The 26,816-nt window shown below is 36.0% G+C and overlaps 2 protein-coding genes across 9 annotated transcripts in view; both read right to left on the bottom strand.

The window, feature by feature from the left end:
- LOC120624538 (atrial natriuretic peptide-converting enzyme) overlaps positions 1-1,719 on the bottom strand; it is a 35,031-nt gene extending 33,312 nt beyond the window's left edge. The window contains exon 1 of the mRNA XM_039891147.1: positions 1,498-1,719. Within this exon, the coding sequence (XP_039747081.1) occupies positions 1,498-1,563 (66 nt within the window). The 5' untranslated portion in view covers positions 1,564-1,719. The remainder of the gene's footprint in view (positions 1-1,497) is intronic.
- Positions 1,720-4,371: 2,652 nt separating this feature from the next.
- LOC120624210 (phosphatase and actin regulator 4B) overlaps positions 4,372-26,816 on the bottom strand; it is a 74,817-nt gene continuing 52,372 nt past the window's right edge. For 4 of the 8 annotated variants that reach the window (XM_039890613.1, XM_039890622.1, XM_039890621.1 and 1 more), the window contains 9 exons: positions 25,336-25,443; positions 24,121-24,303; positions 22,756-22,957; positions 17,197-17,229; positions 14,671-14,856; positions 11,288-11,415; positions 10,167-10,306; positions 9,295-9,431; positions 4,372-8,491 (listed from right to left, as the gene is read on the bottom strand). In XM_039890613.1, the coding sequence (XP_039746547.1) occupies positions 8,476-8,491; positions 9,295-9,431; positions 10,167-10,306; positions 11,288-11,415; positions 14,671-14,856; positions 17,197-17,229; positions 22,756-22,957; positions 24,121-24,303; positions 25,336-25,443 (1,133 nt within the window). In that variant the 3' untranslated portion in view covers positions 4,372-8,475. The remainder of the gene's footprint in view (positions 8,492-9,294; positions 9,432-10,166; positions 10,307-11,287; positions 11,416-14,670; positions 14,857-17,196; positions 17,230-22,755; positions 22,958-24,120; positions 24,304-25,335; positions 25,444-26,816) is intronic. The other 4 variants (XM_039890616.1, XM_039890615.1, XM_039890617.1 and 1 more) reach the window with 4 other exon arrangements.

Raw genomic sequence — 26,816 nt, 5'->3', positions numbered from 1 at the left:
GGAGACCCTAATAGGTACGTACTACCTCGTCAATATTCATTACTTAAAGAATTATGCACGCTTAATCGATTGCGCTATCGCCTATTATTTTGTTATTGGTTTTTGTAAGTACAATTTTGTTTCGTTATTTAAGCAAAAAATAAATTGAATTAAGTATCTACCTTTAAGGATTCATATATTTTGGTATTTAAGTATATAAATAAGTACTATGTAATTATAGGAAGGAAATAAAAGATAGTAGGTATAACTACGTATTCGGAGTTATTGCATTAATCCACGTTGAAAATAGTCACCCTAGGAACAGTAAATTATATTAACTGTGCCACGATCCACCCTAGACGGTGGAATAGGTACGTGAAGCTTACTATCATCGCTTAAAATAGTATTACTTAAAAATAACAGTTTATCTGACATTCGTTAGAGGCTTAGAGATACATCTTAATAATCATGATTTATAATCATTATTCAGGAACAAACCTCAAAAATATTAACATAGTAGCATCATTAAGCGTTGGTAGTAAGTAGGCAGTTCTCATTCTTATACTGATTTTTACCTCAGGTAGCGTAAGGCAGAAATATAACTCTACATTTTGTAACAACCACACAAACTTTCATTAAACGACCCTCTGCGTTGCATCGCCCGCCCGTCGCCTGACTCCTAAGGGTCGTGACGTGAATCGTAATGTTCATTGCTTATATTATAGCTTATATATGATTTATCTAATGAAGATATAATTAGGGAGAAAGCGTCCTATATCCTTTTTGACGGTCAATGCACAAGTCACTCGCATTCCGGCCAATAAGTAATTGAATTATAAAAAGTAATGATAGAAACCAATCTTCAATCAGAAGGCCTGAATAACTAAAATTAAAATTTGCACTAAATCGTGATCACAATTCTTTAAATTCGTATTATAGAGAGGAGAGCACTCTCCGCCTGAGTCCGATCAATTTTTAAAAGGAAAAGGCGTTAAAGTAAATTATAAGTATGGAAAAGGATTTGACAGGCTTCAATGATCATGGGTGGCTTTCGAATTGACACCGGGCGGAGATAACGGCGAGGGATGAAGGTATCCTATACTTATCCCTTTCTTTTCATAAGAACATAGGATGTATAATCACCGATAATCAATTCGGTGACCCTCCATACAAGCGGCAGGTCAGAGTTATCAAAAACGAAAAAAACAATTCATTGCATAACCGATTTCGTAGTGGATCTATATCAAACAAAAAATATATAAAAATAAGTAGCTATGTATAAAATAGGAAACATCTCATTTAATTGCTGGGATCCATTATAAAGCACATTGTTTCTTATCGAGAGAAAGTGATCATTGTTAGAAGATAAGAAAAAAAAAACTGTCGCGCAACTTAATGAGAATCCCATTGATAGATACTTAAGATCTTTCTATTCATAATGATGATTCACGGGTGTGCCAGATAAATTAATTACCACATTACGCTGTATAGGTAATTAAGTGCAATTTCACATCTCACCTCTGACTCCCAGGTGTCTTTTACGGTTCGCGGCTTACTCTCTTTCATGTTTCCAGAGAACGTCATCGCTATATCCTATATCCAGAGCGTTACACTGTACACTGCGTCTTTATAAACTTTGTCTTTATCCACTGTCGGTCACTAGACAAAGCTTCACTTATATGGAACACTGTCGCTTTCCGTTGTCTTTTTGCCGGATGGCTAGGCAGAGTGTAAACATTGTCGCGCTGCTGTATGTGTGGCGCGAACGCGGCACCGGCGCGAAGTGAGCGCGAGCAGAACAAGGCGCCCTGGGCCGCAGTAACGGGCACGCACTACAGTTAACTTTCTCCCCAGCCGCAGACTTCTATATACAGACCATAAGTTTCGCGCTAACGAAAGTCTCCGCAGCCTCTGCGGTGCGGGTCAAACGCCTTTATGGAAACTCAATTACTTTATTAGAAACTTTCAATGAATAACATTTCCATTTTCTCTTGTCTTTGATGACCTTATAAAACCTTAACAACTGTGTTCCTTTTCCTTAGCTGTTTGCTGAAAATATAACGAAGTGATGTTGCTTTTAGATAATGTGAAGATCTCGTTGGACGAATTTTGGTGAAACTTTCACTATTTAAAGATTGCAACTACAAAACGTTTCATCCCTTGATGAAACTTTCCGGAGCTAATGGTTACCTAACTTAGAGGTATTAAAAACATAATTATAAAAATATAATTTATATACCTTAAAAAGATATAATCTTACGTAAAGCAGAGTCAATACCATCCTATTTATGTTCCACCGCTGAGAAGAGGTCTCCATCATTGGAGGGTGGGATTAAGAGGTTAAACCCACCACCCTCCTCCAATGCATGTTGGCGGGCTTTTACTAATATGTTAGTTATAATAACCGTGACCAAAAGCGGTGCAGTGGTATCCGAGACACAAACGAGTTTCTTTAACAGAAAAACTCAACTGTTTTCTGTTTATAATTGGAATCTCGGAATCGGCTCCAACGATTTTCATGAAATTTAGTATACCCACAGGGGTTTGGGGGGGCGAGAAATCGATCTAGCTAGGATTCATTACCGATTTCATAACCGATTTGGTGCAGACTAAGTTGCACGGGTCAGCTAGTTTGATATATATGACGTAAATATGAATTTTGCTGACCCACAATAAATTTCAATAAAATAAATCGCAGGGAAAGGTACTTAAATCAAGTATTTCTTAATTAACTATCCCTTTAAATTTAATTCTAACCTACATACGGTCCTACAGTCTACGGTCTCAGGCATACATTTGTTATTATTAATTTACAAAATATTAAGAAATTGGTCTCTAGAAGTTAATATTTCGCCACGCCCTACTGAACCAACTGCCAATAATTTTTTTAGATTTATAAAATAAGTTGAATATTTCGTCAATAGGCATCAAGCCTAAGCCCAACTGCACACATGCAATAATATTGTAAATATTTATATTATATTTATATTACAATATTACTATCAAATTTATAAATATTTATATTTACAATATTACTATCAAAACTTCAATACGTCTCGCATACAGACAATGTTCAGATTATTGTTAATAATATTGGCGTGAGTGGCGTGCGAAATGGAATACTTGAGTCTTATTTCAATATTTAAATTCCTCAGAAAAAATAACGGTTTTTATCTACGTTATATCTTTGAACCGCTCTCCTTTTTAACTTATTTGTAGATCTAGGATTGTTGATATGGCAATTCTAATAAAGATGACAAATAAGATCGTATCGTATAATTTATTGACAGAAATCAGCTCAACAAAATTAAGCTTTAAATGGACCAGATAAAAATTGTTTTAGCTAACTACGGCAGAAAGCTTGCAGTTTTTTTTTGTATATTTTGTGGAGTTTGAAATTTTTAAACATTTGGAATTGTTTTTTTTTGCGTCTGGCGTCCCGGTTTGAGGGCGCAAATACAAAACTGAAATACGCGCACATTGTAGAGATTTAAACATCAAGCTTGTTGACGTCATTCTTTAGTTAACTCTGAGAAATAGTTTCCATCATAATGGTAATAAATGGAAGAACCTATTATCTTCTTTTTCGTAAATTATCTTATGAGTAAGACAGCAGTGAGCAAATCTTTTCGCGATCATCGAGATAATGTTGATCACATGGTAGAACCTGTCGCACATAACACTGAATGAACCTCTACGACAAATGACAGCTTAACTTTTGTACCCATTAAAGCGCCACAAGTGGCATACGAGTGTCTCTGGAACTACTAAAATAGTTTTTTAAGTCATTCTAATTTTAGTTCCTTGGACACTCTTATTTGAGAGTCACGCTCATAATGGCGTAAATCAATAAAAAAAAAAAACAAAAGTGACAGCAGCCTGTTATATTAATATTATTGACTAACTGTTTTAAAAATATAATCGCAGTTTTATGTTTGCGCCCTAACGTCGAGCTTTATTGATATATTGGCTCTCCGATAATTCTACGATTGTGTTTAGAAATAAATAAAAAACAATAGAGTATAAAACTTAATGTATAATCATAGTATTTACAAACTTATGTTATATAAAACAAATATTTTATGGCTATCATTATATACTTACTATTACAACATGTCATTAATAATAATTTACAGAATAATTCAAATTAAAAGCAACATTAAACCGATTACTGAACAGCGTAATGGTAAGTAATAGCACAATAGAAAAACCTGATAATAATGGAAATTAAAGAGATTCCATAATTCACATCGTACTTAAATTATATACAAATACGATCGAAAGAATTCCTAGCGATGTAATATGTTTTAATGGCTATTTTATTTTTTAGCAATAAAATAATAAATAACGGCCAACAAATTATTTGTAAAAATCTTGAAATTAAACATTAAAATATGATACTCAAAGGATAAAAATATGACATACGCATTCAAATATTATGTATAGATAATGTTATACAAAATATATCTACCATGAATCACAAATGTACAGAAGGAAATGTGTTGCTTTAAGACAGCACCATTTGTCATTTTTTTTTTTTAAACTCGTAGAAATTTATACAAATGAAAGTTAGTGTAGGTACTTAAATAATTATAAAAAATACTACAACATAAAAAAGTCTTATCACATTTTATGGTAATTAAGTATGTACATACTAAATGACGTCGGATAAAATAATTTCATTGCAAACTATAGGCCAGCGAAGGCTTAGCATCAAATTGCGCGAGCATGGTCGAGCAATTTCCCACAGATATTTAAATATCGTCCTTATCCAATCCAAATAACAGTGTAATTATTACTATGCATGATATAAAGATAAACATATTTTTTTTACAAATCTCTTTGTAGTGAATCAATGGAAAAATGCTTAAAAATAATCGTGCTATTTGACGCTAGTTCTGCGTGGACCGTTTATTTTTACAGTTACTACATTTGATTCTACTGTTAATGTTAATATTGCATACGCAATGTAGGTTCATATTATATCAAGACGGCGCGACATTAGCTAAAAGAATTGAGTTGAGCTTTAGATCTTTGGAAATCTGAATGTCTTATGATTACAATATTGATAAACATCTACATTTTATCTATACACTTTTAATTTGCAATCTAACAAAATTGTTTAGAAAAATAAGTCGTCGTTTTGGCTTCCACTTTATCCTAAAAATGGAATGGTCTCACGAGTAACCATCGTGTTTATCTTTATAGAATTAAAACGTATTGAATACAAATTCTGATAATAAACCTATTATTAATTAATAAATATTATTTAAACCGAATATATCATGCGTCGCATTCACATGATACAATATTTATTAGTTTTAATGAAGACGTTCGATCCTTATGTCGCTGAGCAATTAATGAGGAATGAACTGAGATGTTATTACCTCCACAGAGTCTACCAAAGGATAGTAGTATTTAAAAAATGATAGATTGTTTAGTTCCATAAATAAGAATTATAATTCCGAAATAAGTGTTGACAACAAAAAAAAAATTCTGCTTTAAGCGATGTCATTGAGTCCCCAAGTAAGTTTGCATCACAGGGACGGAAACCGGAATCTTCAGATGAGGGGATTATCAAAGGTGTCACATGAATGATATGATAGCAACGCGATCAATTATTTATTTCATTCAAATCTCGCTGTCCCGGATAACCGGCATTCGGTCAACGGGGACAACGGCATCATCGACATCATGTTTACGCCTGATACACTTGGAACTACTCCTTTAGGGGTAATAACATCACTGAACATCTCAATGGAAGAATTTATTACAAACACATTCTTCTGCTACATTCATAAATTTCGAAAACGTATCTAATGGCACCGCTACTGAACAGAACATCGCTCAATAAAATGCGTCCTAATTATATTAATTATTTTACCATGGAATTATATTGTAAAAGTGTTAACCTCAAACCACATCACAATAGAAATGAATGAAAGAACTCAAGAGCAGTATTATTTCACTATTACACTATTATAATAATAATTTGTTAATTTTAATCATAAATAAGAAAAATGTCTTATATGCGAAACAATCGAAGTAATCTCAGAGGCTCTCATTACCCATACACAACTACAGTTTCCCATTAACGTTTAATCCTTTACGCGATACTTCGTTCAATTTGAATTACTTATATATACTATATCTAGGCTAGAGCGACATAAGTTTAACAAGTTGTTCCCGACGAGGCTGTTCGTTTCGTACAGGTTGCACTTGACTCAACGAGGTTAATAACCGATAATCGAGCGTCTTAATACCAAAGGTTACCATGTAAACCTTTTTGAAATTTTACGGCTTTTGGTGCGTTGTCAGATGACATCACTGTTTTTGTCTCAAATGGTTTGACGCCATTGGGCCGCGGTTAATGTGACGCAGTAATACGAGTGTCCAAGGAACTAAAATTTGAATTACTAAAAACACTATTATTACTTTCTGAGAAACTCGTATGTCATCATTGGCGTTTCAAATAAGGGCAATATTTAAGCTTTTATTTAAAAATAGCAGGTCAGTAGAGGAGAGTGAGCTTATCCGAATTAAACAAGGCGGTGTGCAGATATAACACATACATTCTTGGCTATAATGGCTGCCCGGTAATACTTCAATTCTTCAATAGACATTGAAAATATTCAGATTCTTGTTAATAATATTGACGTGTGTGCACCAATGAGTCTTATTTTTATTAAATTATAGTGTTATTAATTAAATATTCGTAGTCTTTGATGTCATTCATTTGTAATTAACGCTGAAGAAGAATTACTTTTCATGTGCATAAGCACACATATTCCATAATTTAATGTACACGCGCGATTTTTTTTTCTATTTACGAGTAGGTCCATATTTATGAATACTGCTCAGAATTTATTTTTATTAAATAATGCCTGATCAATTAATTCGACAGCGATATTGAAGATTTTTTTCGAATCAGTTGATTGACCGATGACAGAAATACGTACGATGCAAGCCATGACGTCACGGTACGCTTGGTGGGAGCGTGCGAGTGATATACCAATATGTTTCCACACTTCCTCGTATTAACGTATGAAACATCAATTACTGCCTCATGTAATTAATAAATATTGATGCTGTTTGAAAAGATAATCCGACATATTAAACTTCCGTTTTGACATTATTGGTTTACAATTTTATCCGATTGGCAGACAACTCGATTACCGTATCATAACAATTTAACAGAAATTTTATATTTTAATGACATACAATCTCCCAGTTACACATAAACAATCTGAATTTGTTAATTTCCAAAATGTTTTTTTTTTATTAATATATTGTATGGTACCTGTATATCCAGATTTATTTTGTTTTCTAAAATTCATTTTAAAACAGGATTTTAGATGGACGCTTCGAAAAACTACAAACAAGCCATTTTGTAATGCAACTTGCAATAGCTATTTTAAATACCTTTTTAACAACTTTTTATAAAGATTTAAGTTACTCAGGTTAGGTAATTTAATTTTAGTGCTAATAAAATAGGAATATGTTATCATAGTGAAGTATAACTTGTGGAGTGTTAGTTTCTATCTAGTTATAAAACATAAAAAATCTCCTATATTTTATAAGAATTTTACAGTAGAAATTAAATATTGTTCTTTTATCTATTCTGCCGAGAGTGCAAACGTGTTGCTCGAAGATAATCATATAAAGTTCTGCACGAAACCGAATTAGTACCTCTTCCTAATTTATGAATTTCTACAAAGTATTCTAGAAACAATTATGAAAATCTGTGGTAGTATCTCCGCACAAGGGAATCGAAACATCGTAATGAACGTAGTACTTAAATTATATTATTTAATGTACATGACGATCAACGATTGTATACTAATGTCATAAGCAAAAGAAGCTCGCCTTCAATACCCATCTACGCACTGATAAAATTCAAGAGTAAAATATACAAATTGTGACCGAAAACAACTGCGGGAAATAAATATGACAAAAATCGAAACTAGCTTAACGACTACAAGTTCTAAGCTAGCAATTTAAGAGAAATCACAAATCTACATAATTCCTAAAAAGGGATATTTCTCACATTTTAAAATAACTCTTAAAACCCACCGAGCTTCATAAACTCAATCTCGCCCACAATAATCAGTATCACTAACCTTTCTCGAAGGTCAATTCAAAGAATGTATAGGTACGCTTAGGATACGTCAACTAAATATATATCGTTACGATAACCATAATAAATTGTACTCGAAAAAAACATACTAAAATGACAGTGGGTAAAACGTAAAAAAAAAAAAAAAATTGCACACACGGTTCGCGTTCACAAATCGTAACTCCGAAACGGCAGTTAAACATGAGTTTAGAATAATCAACACTTTACCGCTGCGTTCTGGTAAGTTATTGCGTACAAATCTTCCGAGGGCCGGAAGAAGTCAATATAAATACATTAAAAATCACAGGTGACGGCGCGGGGGCCGCCGCTCTTCAGCCACGGCACCGCGCGCTCTCCTCTCCAGGGCTAAGGCACAGCCGTCATGGTCTATGGAACCTGTTTGACACAGACAAACAATCATTTAAATTTAAATTCCTAGTGTTAAATACCCAAATGGTGGTTGGGTTGGTGTATCTATAACTAGTGTACAGTGCCAATGACAACGGGTACGTAGCTCGGAGGACCGATGGATGTTGTAGCTCCAAGGTGCTCGATTGTAAGGGAAGACCCAAATGGTGGTTGGGCAGGTGTCTCTATAACTAGTGTTCAGTTTAAATGGCGTCAGTCACAGGCAGGTGATATCCTAGTGGTGAGGTGGTGGTTAGGACTTAGGCTTTTTAAGCAATTAAATATCACTTGCTTTAACGGCGAAAGAAGATATAGTGAAGAAACTTGCACGCCTGAGAGCTCTCCATAATTTTCTCAAAGTGAGTGCAGTTTACCAATCCGCACTTGCCAGCGTGATATACTACGGCATTGTCATTCTGAAAGGAGAGCCGAGTCCTGTAGTGGGTCGGTAACGGATAGTGGTACAGTTGCAGTAATAGAGGTCATGTTCCGGTGCCATGTACCGTGTGATGCCTCTGCATGTATCGTATCTACATGTAGGCATGTACCGTGTGGTGAAGGCAGAATACAGTTGTAATCACCCTTCCTTTTTCCGCGGGTGTCGTACGTGGCGACTAAAGAAATATAACAGAGAACGGACAGCAGCGTCTTCTGTACTACTAATACTATCAACTGCGATCACCAAACCGTCTGCCCAGCATGGTAATTATGGACAAAACCTTCCCTTGGGGTAGGCATTTAGTCTAGAATGTTATATGCTATTGATGCTGATGATGATGATGTTGACATACCTAGTGAGGTGCTTGCTGTCTTCGTGAACCGCCATCTCGGAGCTCTTGAATTCGTTGAGCTCGCGTCGGATGGCAGCTTTGTCGCGAGGTGTCAGCCTCGTCCATGGCTTGTCTGCGCGACGGTCGTAGTCGTGAGCCTGAGAACAAACATTCTCACCCGTCGAGCAACATCATCTGCTACCCGGTAAAAATCTAACACTGACAGATTTACTAGGAGCTAGCTCGCACTGCAAAAAAAAACCCGCGATTTCTCTCGCAATTGTGTAAGAATTCAGGAAGATAATCGCGCAGTCATAGAATCTTTACTATAATACACGTTTTAAGTCGTTCGGTGTGGATTATTTTCGTGCGAATATTTTGTGCAGTATGAAGTTACAGTTGTAGTCACGAGATTAAAAATAATGCGGGTGTTTTCGCAATATGGACTAGCTCTAAAAAAAGCTAGAAGCATGAATTTTCGAAGCACAGGGGTTTCTGGGGGCTTGTGCTTGTGTAGTTGTATCGCGCGACTTACTTTAGCATTGCCGCGAGCGTCATCGGAAGTCACGCGATATCGCAAATACGCTGCAAGAGCACTTACTCTTACGAAAGTAACTGAGCCGGTGCTAAAGGTACTATGCCTGTATGAAGTGCACGCCAGTGAGTAAACCTAGCTTTTAGAATTGTCCCAATTGTTGAAGTGCAGACGACATGAAAAAGAGTTTCAGGGAGTAACTGTCACAAGACCGTGTGGTTCGGAGATCCCTACAAAAGACCAATGACGACAGCAGGATTGAGGATGTTTACCTAATATAAATATTAATGCGATAAGGTCGCTGTCTCTAACGGAATTTTCTTTCCATATCTGTACATTGCGAAGTGTAGAATTATACCTGTGTGACTTCAATGTAGTCGCTGAATCTGATAATTTTCTTTTCCTTAAGTTCATCGACCGTGGGCCGAAAACTAAGTTTGCGTAGTAGGTACCGTTTCTTTTCCTCTTTTTGTTTCTTCTCTTCCGCCGGGGACTGGCCTGCAAAATTAAAATACGTTTCAATTATTTTTCAGTTTACGGTTACAGTTGCCGATTTGCTTGACAAAACATAGCGGGAATTGAAAGAATTTCCGAGTTGTATAAATTATTATTTGAAAGCTTTTTTTATTATTTAACGCGAATAGCGCGAGCGTGCTAAAGAAATAAATTGCACAAAGTATGGTTTTAAGATAGTACGTGACGTGTTTTGTATGTATCAATTATTGCATACAAAAATCTTCTTGAAGGTTGTAGGTATCTTACAAAACTTGGAACTATCAGGTATATATAATAACTTGCGTCAGGAATAATTTGTAACAGATTTTTCTGCTTAAGATTAACGACCGATTAGAAGCCTAGCCCTGCCATGATATTTTATTTTAAGTAGTTTAGTTGTAGATCTTTTTTTAATTTCAAGGTCAACTTTAAAATATTAGCGTTTGCTACTGAATATTGGGGAGTTTCAGATTATATTGTAGTAAGACCATTAAATACTGCTTTATTTTCTTAAAATACCGACAATATAAATAAAAAATTCGTTAATATCTCGCTGCTTATAATAGCGTAACATTTGTTGATAATATAAGTAAGCAACAGTTTCTGGCGTGGATTAAACACCTTCTTGCAAACGTTGTTTATTCTACTACTACGTTAACCCCTGACTGTAATATCTCTTGCCACCCAGTAAAAGTGCAGTCAAGGGTTAACTTAAAAGTAACAGTATAACACGTGTAGGTAATAGTAGCTATAAAAATACGTTTCTTGAAGACAGTTATATTAAACCGTACCACAGATGAGTTTTACGCGACATACCAGAACATATTAATACATACCGGAATGGTACCGGAACGCTAAATACCTTGTCGGCATACACGCGTATATGATAGAAGAAAGGTAACTCAAGATTCTTATTTTTAAATGCTATTATACTTGTGTTCATTTGTGTCCCTACATGCACATTTAACTTGTTAGGAAACTTACTTTTAAGAATATTCCTTTCGACCAGCTCTTCAGCAGTTGGCCGCATAGACAGGCGTCGGATGAGCCGCGCACCGATCGCCTCCCACGACTCCTGGCGCTCGTGGTCGCTCTGCACCACCAGGATGTTCCTGCGTACCGGCACACAACCTTACCTTTAAGCCTCAATATACTATATCGCCTAACACTGGAATTCATAGTTAAGATAGGGATTCGTATAGGGCATGATTCAGTCGCCATGATGCGAATTCAACCTTCATACATTTCATACACAAAAGGAAGACAAAAGATCTAATTTGGCAGATGTGATTGGCCAAATTTTGAAATGTCTAATAACTCTATCATATAGAATTTCCTACGAAAAATAATATACCATTATGTTTGAAACTACATACAGTTTTACCCAACATTGAACCTAAATAATTCTAACATTTACCAAGTGTTTAAACATTTGGTCAATGTTAGATTTTGGGGACTCTTTATTTCTCTACTATGAATTCCAGTATTAACGCCATCACAGTACGCACGATCCAAGCTAACAGATTTCATGTGTGACTGCGCAGATACAATTCTCGGGAATAGCCTGAGTTTCATCCGAGACAGCCCGCGATTGGAGACTCAACTTTATCCCGGCCATGTAAGATTGTGCGAACTGTACTGTAAGCACGATCTAAGTTGGCTGGAATAAAGTTAATCACGAGTAGTTGCTTTTTAGGAATGCAATAGTAATCTGAAAGACATTTGCACGTTGGACATGCGCGAACGCCTCGCAGAGCCAACTTTTGTCCGGCCAAGTAAGAGTGTGCAGTTACAAGACTTTCTCCCCGAATCACCTTAAAATACTGATGATAACATTCAGCCCACTTGTTCACGCGCACTGGCAACTGGACGCTGACATCAAATTTGCCAACGCTTGTGCGTTGCCGAAAGCGTATTCATAATGCCCGATAAACTATTGGCTTAATCCCAAGACTCGTAATCTAGTCTAGATTTAATTAATTAACTGAGGTCACTTATCGGATTAGCAAGGCAGGCTACAATTACTATTAAGAAATATATTGAAGGTTATTTTGACAATATTAAATTATACATTGTCCATATAGGTCATCTGCCTCATTGGTGCTTGGCGCTTGGCTTGATTGACTACGGATCTAGATTTCCCGGGTTCAGTTCCCAAGTCGGAATAATAATTGTTAGATATCAGGTTTTTCTTTGAAGTAATTTTATCTCTACCACTCTATCATTAAGGTTACGGAATTCGCAATACCATCAGGAGAATTTGGCATTGTCTACACTCTCAACGTAAAGCCATCGGGTTATCACTATCATGTATCGTAAAGCTCGCCAAAAGTGTAGTGTGATGTGCCTAAGTTCTTAATCGTTCTGTTCTATAAGAGAAGAAGCTTAGGCTAATCGTAATTATTTTCGTGTGTAACAACATTCTTGATAATAACCTCACAAAATCACAATGACCTCATTGTGATCAATAGGAAATTGAAAGAAAATAAAATGAGCTAGTGACAAACGTCAAACTAAAATAAAACTCCTTCGTATTACTTGGCAATGGAATGCGAACTATCGCAGCCCTACATTCATTAGTACACATCTACAAGTGTACGTATGTAAGGATCAGATATATTAAGATTGATTAAAATACTCAACGAGACTAACTATCGTTTTTCGCATTGTTAAAACAAGAAGTAGGTCAATAGTGTTCTCTTTAACTAAAGAGCTAAGCTTTTGTCAGTGTAGCCATTTCCAAGTTTATCTATCCATGGCCCTCTGTCTACAGTTCTAATTACATTTCTTTTTTTTACGGACTCTTGTTAGTACTGCTTTATTTCCAATTTTCTCAGCCCAAATTTTTCTCTCCATTCGATTTCGAAATAGTCTTATTATATAATAAGAATAAACACAAGAAGGTGGTGGCACTAATAACGAACCATTAGAAATACATCTCTCTCTTATAGGAGTGTCACCGACACTGGTCTATCTGTCTCAGAGGAGGCGAACGAATTACCTAAGCACGGGAAGAGTGCAATATAAACAAAAAAAAGACACGATGAGAGCAGAAACGTTATTTATTTAAGCACCAGCAAAAGTGACATTATTATCAATTGTAATAGAAAATTACTGTCCTCTAAAGACGTCACGACCAACCAAATGTTGCAAATAGACCACTCTGCCCTCGCACAGATAGGCCACTTTACAATTAAATGTTTACAAAAAATAATCAAACAAAAGCAACTGCTCAGTGCAATAAGAAGCACGAACATTATTATTAAAAGTCAACGTTATTTTTACTTTACACTGTCATTATGACCGACACGTCGCGCATTAACGATTTGCCCTTAAATGTTGTTTTGTCGTACAAATTATTTGCTTATTTTTATTATTTTTAAGTAAAAGTAGTATTCGTCGTTGTTTAAGAATAACAAGCGATTCTAATCTGTACGTCTTATAGCCGTAAGTCAATTTTCTTTGTCTAAGAACACAACGTTTCGTTTAAGTTATATGAAACTCCGTATGTATGTACCGATAAAAAAGTATGACTGTTTCCAAGAATCATGTTCAAGAAATCTCATCTTTCCTAACAAATTTATTAACAAATTGACATAATTTATGGAAAACTCAATCAAATTTTACGTTGAAAAAATCCATGTTAAAAGACTATAATTAACTTATTTCTGGAACTAATTGTAAATAAATGTGGTGAAACATTCTAAACTTGAGTATAGCTATACGTAGTGCTAAAGTTGGCATTATGCCGAAACGTTTGATTATATTGGCAACATCCAAGGTACTTCCTACTACTATTTGGTATTTACTACGGTTTGTATATTAATAGCGGTTTAAAAACCCAATAGTAATTAGCTCAACGTTACTTGGATGCGGTAATAATAATATCACTGGAATGATGACCATAACACGTGTAGTTTATATGTTTCCCAAGCAATCTTTGGTTTGTAATGCATCTTGATTTCGAAACAACGTAGAAAGTAAAAAGAAAGGTTGACTGAAAAGAAAAGATTGAGAAATTCACATTGTAGTGTGGTCGTTAGACGGGACAAAAACAGTGATTCTAAACGGTCTACAGAATGAGTGTATAGATTGTCTTTTAATGGTCTATGGATGAATCACAAACGTGGTCTACCAATGTATAACAACGGTAAGTTACACAATTTAGCACATCGATACAGATTTCACGCGATACGGTGCAGATTACCTTCGCCGAATATCTTTTGCAGTATCAAGGTGTGAAAACAGTACGTGCGACTTTACCGAGCACATCTTAAAAAAAAACGCAAAAATCATTCTAAGTGCGTAGGTGAAATCCCGTACGCGAATAAAGATTTTCCACGCATTGCGGGCTAGCCGGTTGTTACCTGTTAATGAGCTCCTGACGATCGGGGCGTAGCGCAAGCTTAATGTTCAGACTCTCCTTACGCGCGAGCTTGGCGGCGACGCGCTCTGACTCGCTCGCGTAGTCGTCGCGAAACTCGCCCGCGCCCTCCCAAGGCCGCGCGTTCTCCTTGTTTTCCAGCGCGTTACCGACGCGCACCGGTCTACTGCTGCACGAAATAAAATTTGGTCAGCGTAATAAATAGATTATTTTTATGCTCCCACTAAACTTTATCGAATATTGTATCCCATAACTTCTAGGGAACATTACAAAGTCATATGTCCAGAATATGTGACATTATATAGGATACAGTTTAATATGAGCCTTTAGGGTGCGTTTACATTCAGCGGAGCGGGGCGAAGGCGCTCAAGAATAAACCGATCAGATGATTCATAGTCATCGCAGATAACGTAATAGCTGTATTACATAGCCTTCAATAATCTGCTTGCTCTATTTCCCGCTTGCCTTCGCTGCGCTCTTAACCCGCTTCATTGAAAACGCGTGATAGGAAAAAAAATAAGATCTAAACAAAGCGAATCGTGTAACTTTACTACATACTTAGGTTTTAACATAACGTACAAATAATTTTTACCCTAACCTTTAAATATGTTTACAAGAAAGTATCTTAATATTAAAAGTTTTGGTTATATTTTTATTCCTGTACGTCTTACCTACGTTCATTGGTACTGTTCAATAAAATAAGTATTTCAACAGTTATCTGTGAACGCCTATAGAAAGAAAAACAAAGTGAAATAAATGTTGTAAATTAGTTTGAAGCGTCAATGCAGACGTGCGTGACCGGCGTCACATTTTATCACCGTTACGGTTTGTTGTACTGGTATACTATTGTAACAGATAATGGAATTATAACCTAAATAACACTGACCTTTGCAAAAAAAAATAGGTTAACCATAAACAGAAAAATAATAAATAAAATTTACAGTTTATTGTAGTAACCATTAAAAAAGTATTCAAGAATTATATGCAAACATACATAGCAAAAATAAATTGAATACATTTTCAAAGTTAGTATTTTTTTTGTATAACCGATAACGTTTTATGAGTTTGTTTAGATCAATACATGAACATGCAGTACAGACATACCAAGAGATAGAACAATAGCGTTAATCAGCCATATAACCTAGGAAACATTTATCATTCATAACACGACATAGATATAATATAATTTAAAAGTCTACGCGTTTCAATTTGTAGGATGTGTGGTCTTAGAAGATAAACTAATTTAAGGTATGTGTGTGTGATACTTGGAGCGTGTATTCCAACATTAATGATTGTTAGTGTTGTGAGTTCGTGGAAGTGATTAGACAATTTGTACTCCGAATTTCAATTTAAGACCATATTATCATCATTAATTTAGAAAAAAATGGGATATCCAAAGTAATGTATTGAAAATTCAAGCTTTTTGGATAAGGTTATATTGCTGAATTACCAATAATCTTTAAATAATGTATCACGATTATTAATTCCATTTATTTGAAATAAAAATACTTTTTTTTATTCAATACGCGTGAACAAAGTTGGCCGGCTTGAAACGTGTGTGAGTCTGCGCAGATGTCGTTTAAATGGTGACATTTTACGTGGTAAATTCGCAATGATTTCCAAAGGCCAATTATTCAGACCGGCCAAATACAATTGTGCATTTAGTACGCACTAAATATTAACGAACTGCAAGTCATCAGCAAAATTATAACTTAGGTCTTAAATTGAGATGCTGAGTAAATATTGGTGCTAATTGTGTTGTACATATATCTCTCAACTGATTAAATTGGTGAGGATTATGTTGTACAAAAGTCTCTTAACTAAACTAAATTGGCAGATCTAAAAGTAGTACCATCCTTTGCACTCAAGAACATTCTTTATGGACAAGGATAGCACCATTATTAGTCAATTTAGTTTAGTTTCGAGATTTGTGTGCGGCAAAATTGGCATCGTAGACAGGTTTAAAAACGGTATCTATTAACATTCTCCACGGTGACTATTTAAAAAGGACAGTACATTCCGACCTTTTTTTTTACTACACTACAAGTTAGCCGCTGACTGAAATCTCATCTGGTGGTAAGTTATGTTGCAATCTAAGATGGTAGCGGGCTAACCTGTTAGATGGCAGTTATATTTAACCCATACCTCTAATCGCTTAGTGGCACGTTTTCGGTAGTTAGTGATAACTGGCCACGGCCGAAGCCTCTCACCAGACCAGACCAGTGAAAATTCGAAAATAATAAATTCCCAAATTGCCACTACCGGGAATCGAACCCGGGATCACCGATTTAAAACCACAGCGATCACCGCTGCGCCAAGCAGGTCGTCAAACCTGTCAATTTAGTTTAGTTTAGAGATTTGTGTACAACAGCATTGACAGTATTATGTATGAAGACAGATGACAGTTGGAAGCGTGCAATGCACGATGCATGGGCGAAGGCTAAGCGGACCGTCGAAAGGTCTGTGAGGTGTGGCACGACAACATCGACAAAACGAGAGGGACTGTTACCATATGCGGATCCTCGGCTTTGGCGGCGGCCGCCTGCACACCACCGCATGATGGAAATAAACGAACATTCTAAATTCACGCGCAAATCATTTATTTATACAGGTACAGTAAACAATATATAAGTTATAAAATGCTATGAATAGCTACCATCAGACAATGAATCGGTACGGTGTAACTTTTTAATTTTTTTCACGCAAAATATAAAGGGAAGATCCCTTAATCTACCTAGACGCTAAAAGCAGTGTTATTTAAATATTGTTGATGCTCTCGATTCAGAATGACGAACGTCGATCTTTACTTAACGAATGACGTCGTTTCATAAAATTGACTGATTTAAAAATAATACTGCTTTATGCTATAGTGCTAAGCCCTAAAAGTCTTCCAAAATGCGGGCACAGATATAACAAAGATTTTATTATTATATGCACTTTTGAGTAGTGAAGCCAACGTCTCCTGATTATACAGAGATATCCAAGTGAATCGTGCGTAAAACAGATTTGATAGTATGTAATAGATTTTGAAAGATCTGTGCAGTTTTGCATAACAAAAAAGTTCCACTGTATAGATTTTTCTAGTTGTCTGTTTTGTCACACAAATAAAAATACAGAAGAAGAATAAAAAAAACACAGACAGAAGAAGTATACTAAAGGCGGCCTTATCGCTTCGTAGCGATCTCTTCTAGGCAACCTTTAAGGAAAACAAAAGGATAACATACTGCAGGTTGTGCAATACCAAGGTAATCTCAACGATTATTGTATATCGTGGACTTACGCAAAACGGCGTTGCTTCCATCCAATTAATTCATTTCGTATGCTTATAATGTACACAATAACATCCAGTTATACGTTTTTAATATTGAGTCACAAAACCTGACCATGTAATTGTTTTGGGATCCAGTAGCTGGCGCTATTTAAGAGGAAAGTATAGGCGGAACTCCATACAAATACATTTCTTCGACAATTCCTCTAGAGCGATATTTTTCTTTTTGTAACATAGTGCAGTGTAGATATGTCGCTATCATTATTTTTTCTTGAAAAGCTAAAATACTTTAGAAATTGAACACTCTAAAATGTATCATAATACACTTTTTTTTACCGCAATGTTCAGAGGACTCAACAACAAATATGAAATATCAACGTGAAAGAAAAAAAGATAAACCTAGATGTAATATTTCTTAAAATGTTTATGCCAATAATAACTGAATTGGCTAAGTTTTGGATGAGAAAACGGGGGAATACGAGACGTCGATGTCCCCCAGATTTATAGGTACAATCGGTCTGAGCTCCATCCGTCTCTATCGCACACTACGAGGAAAGACAGGCTCAGCGCGACGGCAATCGATTTCAAATACCTGCTCATCAAATTTGTCCTAGGTTAACCATCCTCTTCAGCCTAGGATAAACATGTTCTCGTATATTATACATAGTTTTATTTACTCTACGAGCTTAGCCGCATGGGTGTAAATAATAAACTTATATTAAATCAAACGGGTGTAAGCTTCTCCTTTTTCGTTTCCGTGCTTTGCCAGGTGGATAAGTAAATTTTATCACTTGTTACCGGATATAATTGTAGGATAAAACTTTCATCCCCTGTCAAGCATGGGAGCATAGCGTCAACCTTGTCGGTACTTTGCCCATGTGTGATTATTTGGATGCTTTATATTTTTTTGAACTATTGTTCCAGTATATATTTTTGTAAAACAAGATTTTGTAATGAAATACTATAAAATGAAAAAGAAATTGTACGCACACTGAGTATTGAGTGATAAATCAACGTCGGTGTATGCAACGATCTCCTATTGCAACGCGGTTTTTTTTTTGCACTGATGAATATGCAACTGAAATTGGCTTATTAATTTAAATTACTAATGTGATTTTACACAAGTCGTGTAGTGTAGGTACAAATGCATTGTTGCGTTTTTTGCTGCATTGAAATAGGCCGAATGAAGTCCTTGCTAGTTTGTTTCATTGACCAGCAATTAAGTGTTTGTCGGCCTCCCTGGCGCACTAGTGAGAGCTGTGGTGTTTTAACTGAAAGGTTTTCAAGTTTGATTTCATGACAGGGCAATTGGGGAATTTATAATTTACCACCTTACACTGCATTATAACTTAACACCGGCTGAGCTTACAGTCTACTGCTAACTTGTTGGGGGGAAAAAGTATATACCTAGTCATAATATTTATATTCACCGTTATCCATTTAAAAAAATTAATAACAAAATTCTAAAATTCTAAATTCATTTATTTCAAGTAGGACTCTACCACCGGGTTGGAAGGCAGATTTTACCGAGAAGAAGCCGGCAAGAAACTCAGCAGTTGCTCTTTTCCAACATGCATTTTAACATATTCTCTAAACTTATGACCAATGAGGTAGGTCCAAAATTACCTTAGGAATCATATTATAAAAGCGTATACTCGATCCCACAAATGACTTCTGTAACTTTCGCAGACGATATGCAGATGTCACTAATAATAAATGCCTTAGTTTGTCTGTTTGTTTGTATATAATGTTACCTATTTTAAACTCAACCTCTAAAACATTGATCTTTGGATCTTATAACACACCTTACATTTAGTTGAAGGATAATATAATCGATTTTGTTCTAAAAAAGTACGAATTAAATATAAAATGTTTTTTTTTACCTGTGGCACGGCTTAACATATTAACAGATGTTGACGAAATATTTAATTTAGATAGCTTGCTATCAAGATCGATTCATCTTAGACGCGGGTTTTAAAACCGAAACGAACGCGGACGATGTCATGGTCAACAGCTAGTTAATAATAAATCAGACTTTAAGGTGAATCGCAGACTAGCGTACGAGATGCACGCAATGCATTTAACGTTCATCCACAATAGGCACGATGACTAATTTTTAAAAACTGATCTGTGATGTTCGGAAGTATACAAAAAATATTATATTTTTTTTTAATTAAGGGTTTCGTTGAAATAAATTACAATTTATAGTAAAAACAAAATGTTTTTTCGAAAAAACACTCGCCGGGTAACTTCAAGTGGCAAAAATTATGTTTATATAGACGTCACAATTTTGAACTTGTCGTTTCGATGACGGATCGCTCGATTTTACGTTTTATATATTGAAAATAATAAAACCAATCGTACATAAAATACCAATAAAAATACGAGTTTCATAATACATGAATCTGATGTAATTAGATAAATACAATATTACAGCGATTTTTTGGTACTGTCGTTATGACATTATTCATAACGTACCATAATTTATTTATTTATTCTGCTCTGCCGGGCGTGAAATGCGTTATTATGAATCCGAATGCGGAATTTCAATTCAATGAGTGAAAAATGCGTTTCTTTCGGCTTTTGCGGCAGTGTGCGATGACCATACATTTAATAGAGAACTGAACATATTATATAAAATCAATTACATGTACAACATAACTTTAATGTGGTGCAATACAAAATTAGTTTTATTGTTGCATTCCACACATATTGGCACCAACCCTGTAGTGTTAGTCACAGCACTATTAATATAGCACGTATTTCACTTCTATAAAATGAATAGAATTCAGGTAGTCGTAAAATAATAGGCCCTCTGATGCCAACAGAGTAGGTATACAAATAAATTAAATTGAAGAGTCTGATTGTAATCTGAAAATAACAGCTTTGTACGAAATGCATATATACAGTAGATATACTTTTAACGAAAGAAAACTATTTTGAATACTTTTGCCTGTTTGTTCTTGCTAATCTCCATAATAGCTAGACTGATTTAAACGGAACTTTTACAATTAGGTAGTGGATTACACAGGCAGTAACATACGTTTTAATTCCAAAACTTAGAGGGTTGAAATGAGGGTTGCGAGATTGAATGAAAATCCTAGGTTTTCCAAAAGTAAGAATTCCAAACTTAAGGTAGGTATGAATCTTTTAGGGTGGTATACACTACCACAACACAACAGGTAGAACTCGGGTATAAAAGTTCTATGGTTTAATTTAAGGGCTTTAATAAAATAATATTTTTTGTAACATAACTCTTTATGCGTTTTTTTAGAACAGCCCACCCTCAAGGATGTAGAATAGGGGATAAAAGTTTTTATGGAAAAATGGACGAAGTCACGAGCAATCAGTTGTATAACATAATTAAAATTTCTAATATAAGTTGCAATCAAATAAAAGCGCATTCCATTCTTAAATCTGGAATAAGACACTTGAAACTTCAACACGTTTTATATGAATTGTATTAATGTGGTTTATCACCTCTCTTGCTAACAACTTCGCGTGCACATAATTACATATTTTCACTACCACTCTTATTACAAGAAAACAGTTACTTTCTGGTTCACGAATCACCTTTGGGAGGTATGCACTCATTAATAAATAAACTTTTTATGCATTATTATATTAAGCAAACCAAGAGATTGGTAATGCAATTTTATTTCACAACAACTTCTTGTGATGAAATTTTCCCTTAACCACAATTTCAAAATTTAATTTTTTCTCGGCCACTAACGGGATCTATATCTATAGTAGCTTTATATTAAAAAATCTATAACTTTCCATCCATAGAATAGCGGGTTAAAACTATACTTAATAGCTATACATAATAGCATTTGTGTTAGTTTTACATCACGGTAACCAATGTTATATTATATTAGTCATTTAAAAACGTGAAATTCCTCATGAAATTCGCTTGTAGATTAGACTGACACTTAACAATTCACGGGACTGGGTTAATTAATTATGTACATTAAGAACTACATGTTGCCCTATTTTGACATTCCTAGAGGGCACCCCAAAACATTGTTTATGTTTAACTCCAGGGCCTTTGCTGGGCTTCAGGCTGACGCGTACAATTTTCGGTTTCCGCGGAACTGATTTATATTAATGAACTTTTTTATACAAATGAAACCTAGCTTAAAAATTTCGAGTCAATATATGAGTTTCGCGTGCAATGTAGAAACAAATCGATACTCATTTAAAAATGCGAAAGGGTGTCTGCTTATTTGTTACCAATGTCAAGCTTTACCATTGTATCGATCTGGGTGGAATTTGGTATCCATTTTGAATTAAATTAGCTTGCATCCTTGAAATTTTATCCTGGAAAGCGCCCTGGCTGTATTCCAGCGGGATTTGAAACACAGCCTAGCTAAGCCGTACGCGTAACAGATTTGCAAGCTCACAAACGTGGAGCCGCTTTCGAGAATTGAAACATAGTAACGTCAAAACAAAATGGGCCTAATGCTACTCGAATAGCGAAGTAAATTCTCCTATTTTTATAGGAGCGCTGCGGTGGAAATGTGGACGAATTTGAGCCTTAAAACAACGTTGATACACTCAATTTTATTCTGATGTTGCAGAGTATAGATTCTCAAAACCGACCTTCGATTAGGAGCGTACAAATCTTAAACTAAGGGTGACGTTTTTAAACTTAAACTAAGGACGAAGAAGCTAGTATCCATTCCGGTATTGCAAAGGTTACCTGTGGGTTTCAAAAACAGCGTATAAACAAACGCGGAGGAGTTCGCAGGAAATAGTTAATTTTTATGTATAAAGTGATGATATAATATATATACTGACTTAAAACTGGCGTGGTGGTGATCCTGGCGTGGCGCGAGAGGAGTGGCGGCAGGTGAGGCACTGGGCGCCGGCCGCTTCTTGAGAGCTGACTTGAGAGGCACCGCGTTGAACGACGGCTCCTTCGGAGGGATTTCCTCCACCCGGGACGTGTCCGCCGCGCTTGCCTCCACCTCCTCGTCATCTCCAGAGTCCTCATCTTCGGCTGATTATAGAAATGTGATTAGGTACTATACATCAGCATTTTAACACCCCACAGTTGGGCACAGACCGCCTTTGTCAGAGGGGGATCCGATCGAGATGAAATTTGACGCAAATAAAACTTGTTTCCTGGAGATAGACGTGGAACACTTTTTATCCTGGAAAAGCACCCAGGAAGCTTATCCGTGGGATTTAAAACACTTAAATTTGTTACCTGTGCACGTCTTAGGAGATAAGCCGGACCTGATGAAATGTTGCATAAAGATACATCCTAGAAATACTTCTATCCCGGGAACTAACTTCGGGTACTTTTAGTTATTAATAAATTTGACACGATGTCGAATTGAATTACAAAATGATCTATAATGATCGTGATGAAGAGTAAAAGGCAAGTATGCTCCACATCATTTACTATCAAAAAGTAATTACAGATAAGCACATCTCTTTAAGGAAGTATATTTAAGAAATAAAAGTACATTAGGTAGTTCAAATAAGATGAAAAATTGTAGTATAGTTTGTAGTTGTGTTTTAGCGCTTGGCCACGCTGCCTCACATTGCAGTAGTCGACCGCGCTATGAAAGTATACCTGAGTACTCACTACATACTCTTTTTAAGGTACAAATTGCGGCAACCTACGCGAAAATTGGAGAACATTTCTCCGTATGCGTGGGTTCCTACAACCTTACGTAAAAACGCATTTATAATAATAAGCATACCATAATTCCGAGAACATATATTAAAGGTTCCATATTACATTATACTCGCAAATTACGTATTAGCCACACCATCCCAGCACTGATAGCTAAATTGGACAGCCTCTTTTCTGAGGGACCGAGTTCCATCCCCGGCAAATTCCATCCAAAGCAAGTGATATTAGTAATAAAGTTAGAGATGCGCTCTAACTTTATTACTAATATCACTTGCTTTAAAAATTAAGGAAAGCATTGTGAGGAAACCTGCTGAGAGTTCTCGATAACGTTCATAAAGGCGTGTGAAGTTTACCAGTCTACCAATCCTAACGTCTAACCGACTAGACAATGGCCTAAACCCGTCTTATTCTCCGAAGAAACGCAATGGCGTTTGTTTGTTTGTGGCGAGAGAAAAGACCCACAGAAATCAGTCTATGTACTATTCTGTAAATGACGTCGATTGTTAAATGGTACTTACAATCAGAGTGAGTATTGATGATTGTGTGCGCGTGGTGGCGCGTTGGGCTCGGCGAGCTGAACATCGGCGGTGGTGGAATGGGTCCAATGTCTGAGACGGCGATGGGCGGTTCGGGCAGATCTGACAGCATCAGCTGCTCCTCCGCGCTCACATCTCTCTCGCCCCCCACGGTGTAACCACCTACTAAGAACAATTACAAATAACGCTTACTTCAGATAGGCCGACTTTCAAAACGTTAAGTCTACAACGCCGACCTTGGGGACATCCGAGAGGTGTGGTTTCCCTATTATAGACAGTTACGAGTGAAAAATATTTTTATGGTGCCATTTGAGAGGCACAAAAATGTCAGGTCTAAAAGTAGGTCTCTCTTTTTCGTAAAGCCCTCCTTTAATACCTGATGGTTACTTCAATTTGGTTTAGTTTATTTGGAACAACAGAATTGATCATTCCCTTTTGGTAACCATAGGAATATATATAATAAGGAAGGAATTGTTCATTAGAAGCCTGTAAATAAGCAGTTACAAGTTTTAAGCCCCATTTCACAAGTAAACAATAATCTTAATATATGATATATGGTGGTCAGCTGAACGGATCATTGATCTTGTAACAAATGAAGTTTTTTTTGTGCATGTGTATTGAATCGAATTAAATAGAATACTAATGCGTGCGTGTACGATTGAATAATTTATATAAATCCTCCATAAATTCATGAAATATTTTTTTTCTTTTTTTACAAAGCTAACATGAGGCCGCCACGAAATTACTTTCACTAGTTTTGTGTGAACGTAGGTAGCACTTTAATAATATGGAAGTAAAAAGTAGTTATTAATATAGCGAGGTTAGCAATAGGTAAAGTGCAATAATTGTTTTTTTTTAGAATGTTCGAGCTATAAGCTGTCAGGGCAAACGACATGACGTTCTCTAATGCCAAAATGTCCTCTCTACACCCACCTTCAGCTCCTTCGTATTTTTATTTTGTGATTATAATAAGAAAAAACAAAAAATGGGCATTTAAATTTTGATGTAAAGCATGAAAATAGAACAAACCTATATTCCGTGCTTCAGAGTATACTTAGTTAAAAGGTAACCTAACTTCTCATTTTCTAGCATCAATTTTAAAACAGCATCGGATAATGTAGGCATATTATAACAGGGTAATAAGTAATAACAGATGGTTTTCCTTAAGCGGTGATTACAGTGGTATTCGTGACTCACCGTCTCCTTGATAGCATATCCGTCTTGGGAGTTTGCCCGCGGTCAATGAATTCGGCCTCTCTGGCCTCACCATCTCCCCACCATTCTCCAGTTTATCTTTCTTTGGTTCTGAAATAGAGAGAAACACTTTAAGCGGATATGAAATAATTATCGGTAGGTGCCTTATACTAAATGGTATAAGCAATTAAAATATCACTCGGTTCAACGTTGAAGAAAAACAATGTGAAGGCATCTGCATGCCTGAGAGTTCTCCATAATGTTCTCAAAGGTGAGTGAAGTCCACCAATCGGCTCTGGGCCAGCGTGGTGGATTATGACCTTAACGCCTTCTCATCGTGGGAGGACACCCGTACCTTGTAGTAGGTCGGTACTGGGTTGATATGATTAAATAAAGGAAATTGGTAATAATTTTTTTTATTTTAAACACAACTCTTAATAATATAATTGTACAAATATATTTATCCTATTCCAGTACGAGCCTGAGGTTGTGTGGAAATCTTTGTTCCTAATATGACGCACTGTAAAAAAAAAACATACAAATATTTTACGCAGACATGAAAAAACGTTAGCTCAATGATAGATGTTTCATAAAAACTACTCGGTCGATCTGAGTTATATACTCAGCTGTTCTTTTCACTTCGATTGCGAGACATAAACGGCTTTACTATGAGACGGTATTTTAAAAACTTTTTTAATACTTTATATGTTATATATAAGCAAATTAAGCAGTTACCTTGAAAAGCTAACTTATGATTAGGCAACTATAAGTGCATTTTTCACGGATAAAGTTAGGTAAGTAGGTACTGGCACTATAAGTCAATTTATTCCACTACAAGCCGTTCGCCCTTGATTGCAATCTCACCTGGTAGTTAGTGATGATGCAGTATGATGGTAGCGGGCGAACCTGTGTACCAGGGAGCACGGTAGACATAAACCTACCCCGTTTCTACGCGACATCACACCGGAACATTAAATCGCTTAGCGGCACGTCTTTGTCGGCCAAACCAGCCGACCAGACCAGAGAAAATTTAGAAATTATAAATTACCAAATTTCCCCTGCTGGGAATCTAACCCTACTCCTTCTACTTAAATTCACAGCGCTTACCATTGCGCAAGGGAGGTCGTTTAACATTTATGCACGAAAGCTTAAAAAAAAAAACTTTAACGTGAGATGTGAAAACTGTAGTTAATCCATTTGTGTACCTGATACGGGCGACGGGATGCGTTAATAATAAACAGTAGCATGTGTTGAAGGCCGATCGGCGTGGCGCCGCGATGAATGGGACTCGCGTGCCCACGAGCCCGTGAGCCCGTCACTCCGCTCAACTATCATCTATTTTTAGACTTATCGACATTGTGCCGTAACGCCTCTGCTCTCCGTTCACATATACAATTACTTTTTATTATGACCTATCTATTATCCATTTCGTAATAAGTATGGCTGAACATCATTTATTTGATTTAGTCATGCAAATTCCAAGT

The sequence above is a fragment of the Pararge aegeria genome, chromosome 6, assembly GCF_905163445.1.
Source record: "Pararge aegeria chromosome 6, ilParAegt1.1, whole genome shotgun sequence".
In the NCBI taxonomy this organism is placed as follows: domain Eukaryota; kingdom Metazoa; phylum Arthropoda; class Insecta; order Lepidoptera; family Nymphalidae; genus Pararge; species Pararge aegeria.
This window is presented reverse-complemented; position numbering and strand designations above follow the sequence as displayed.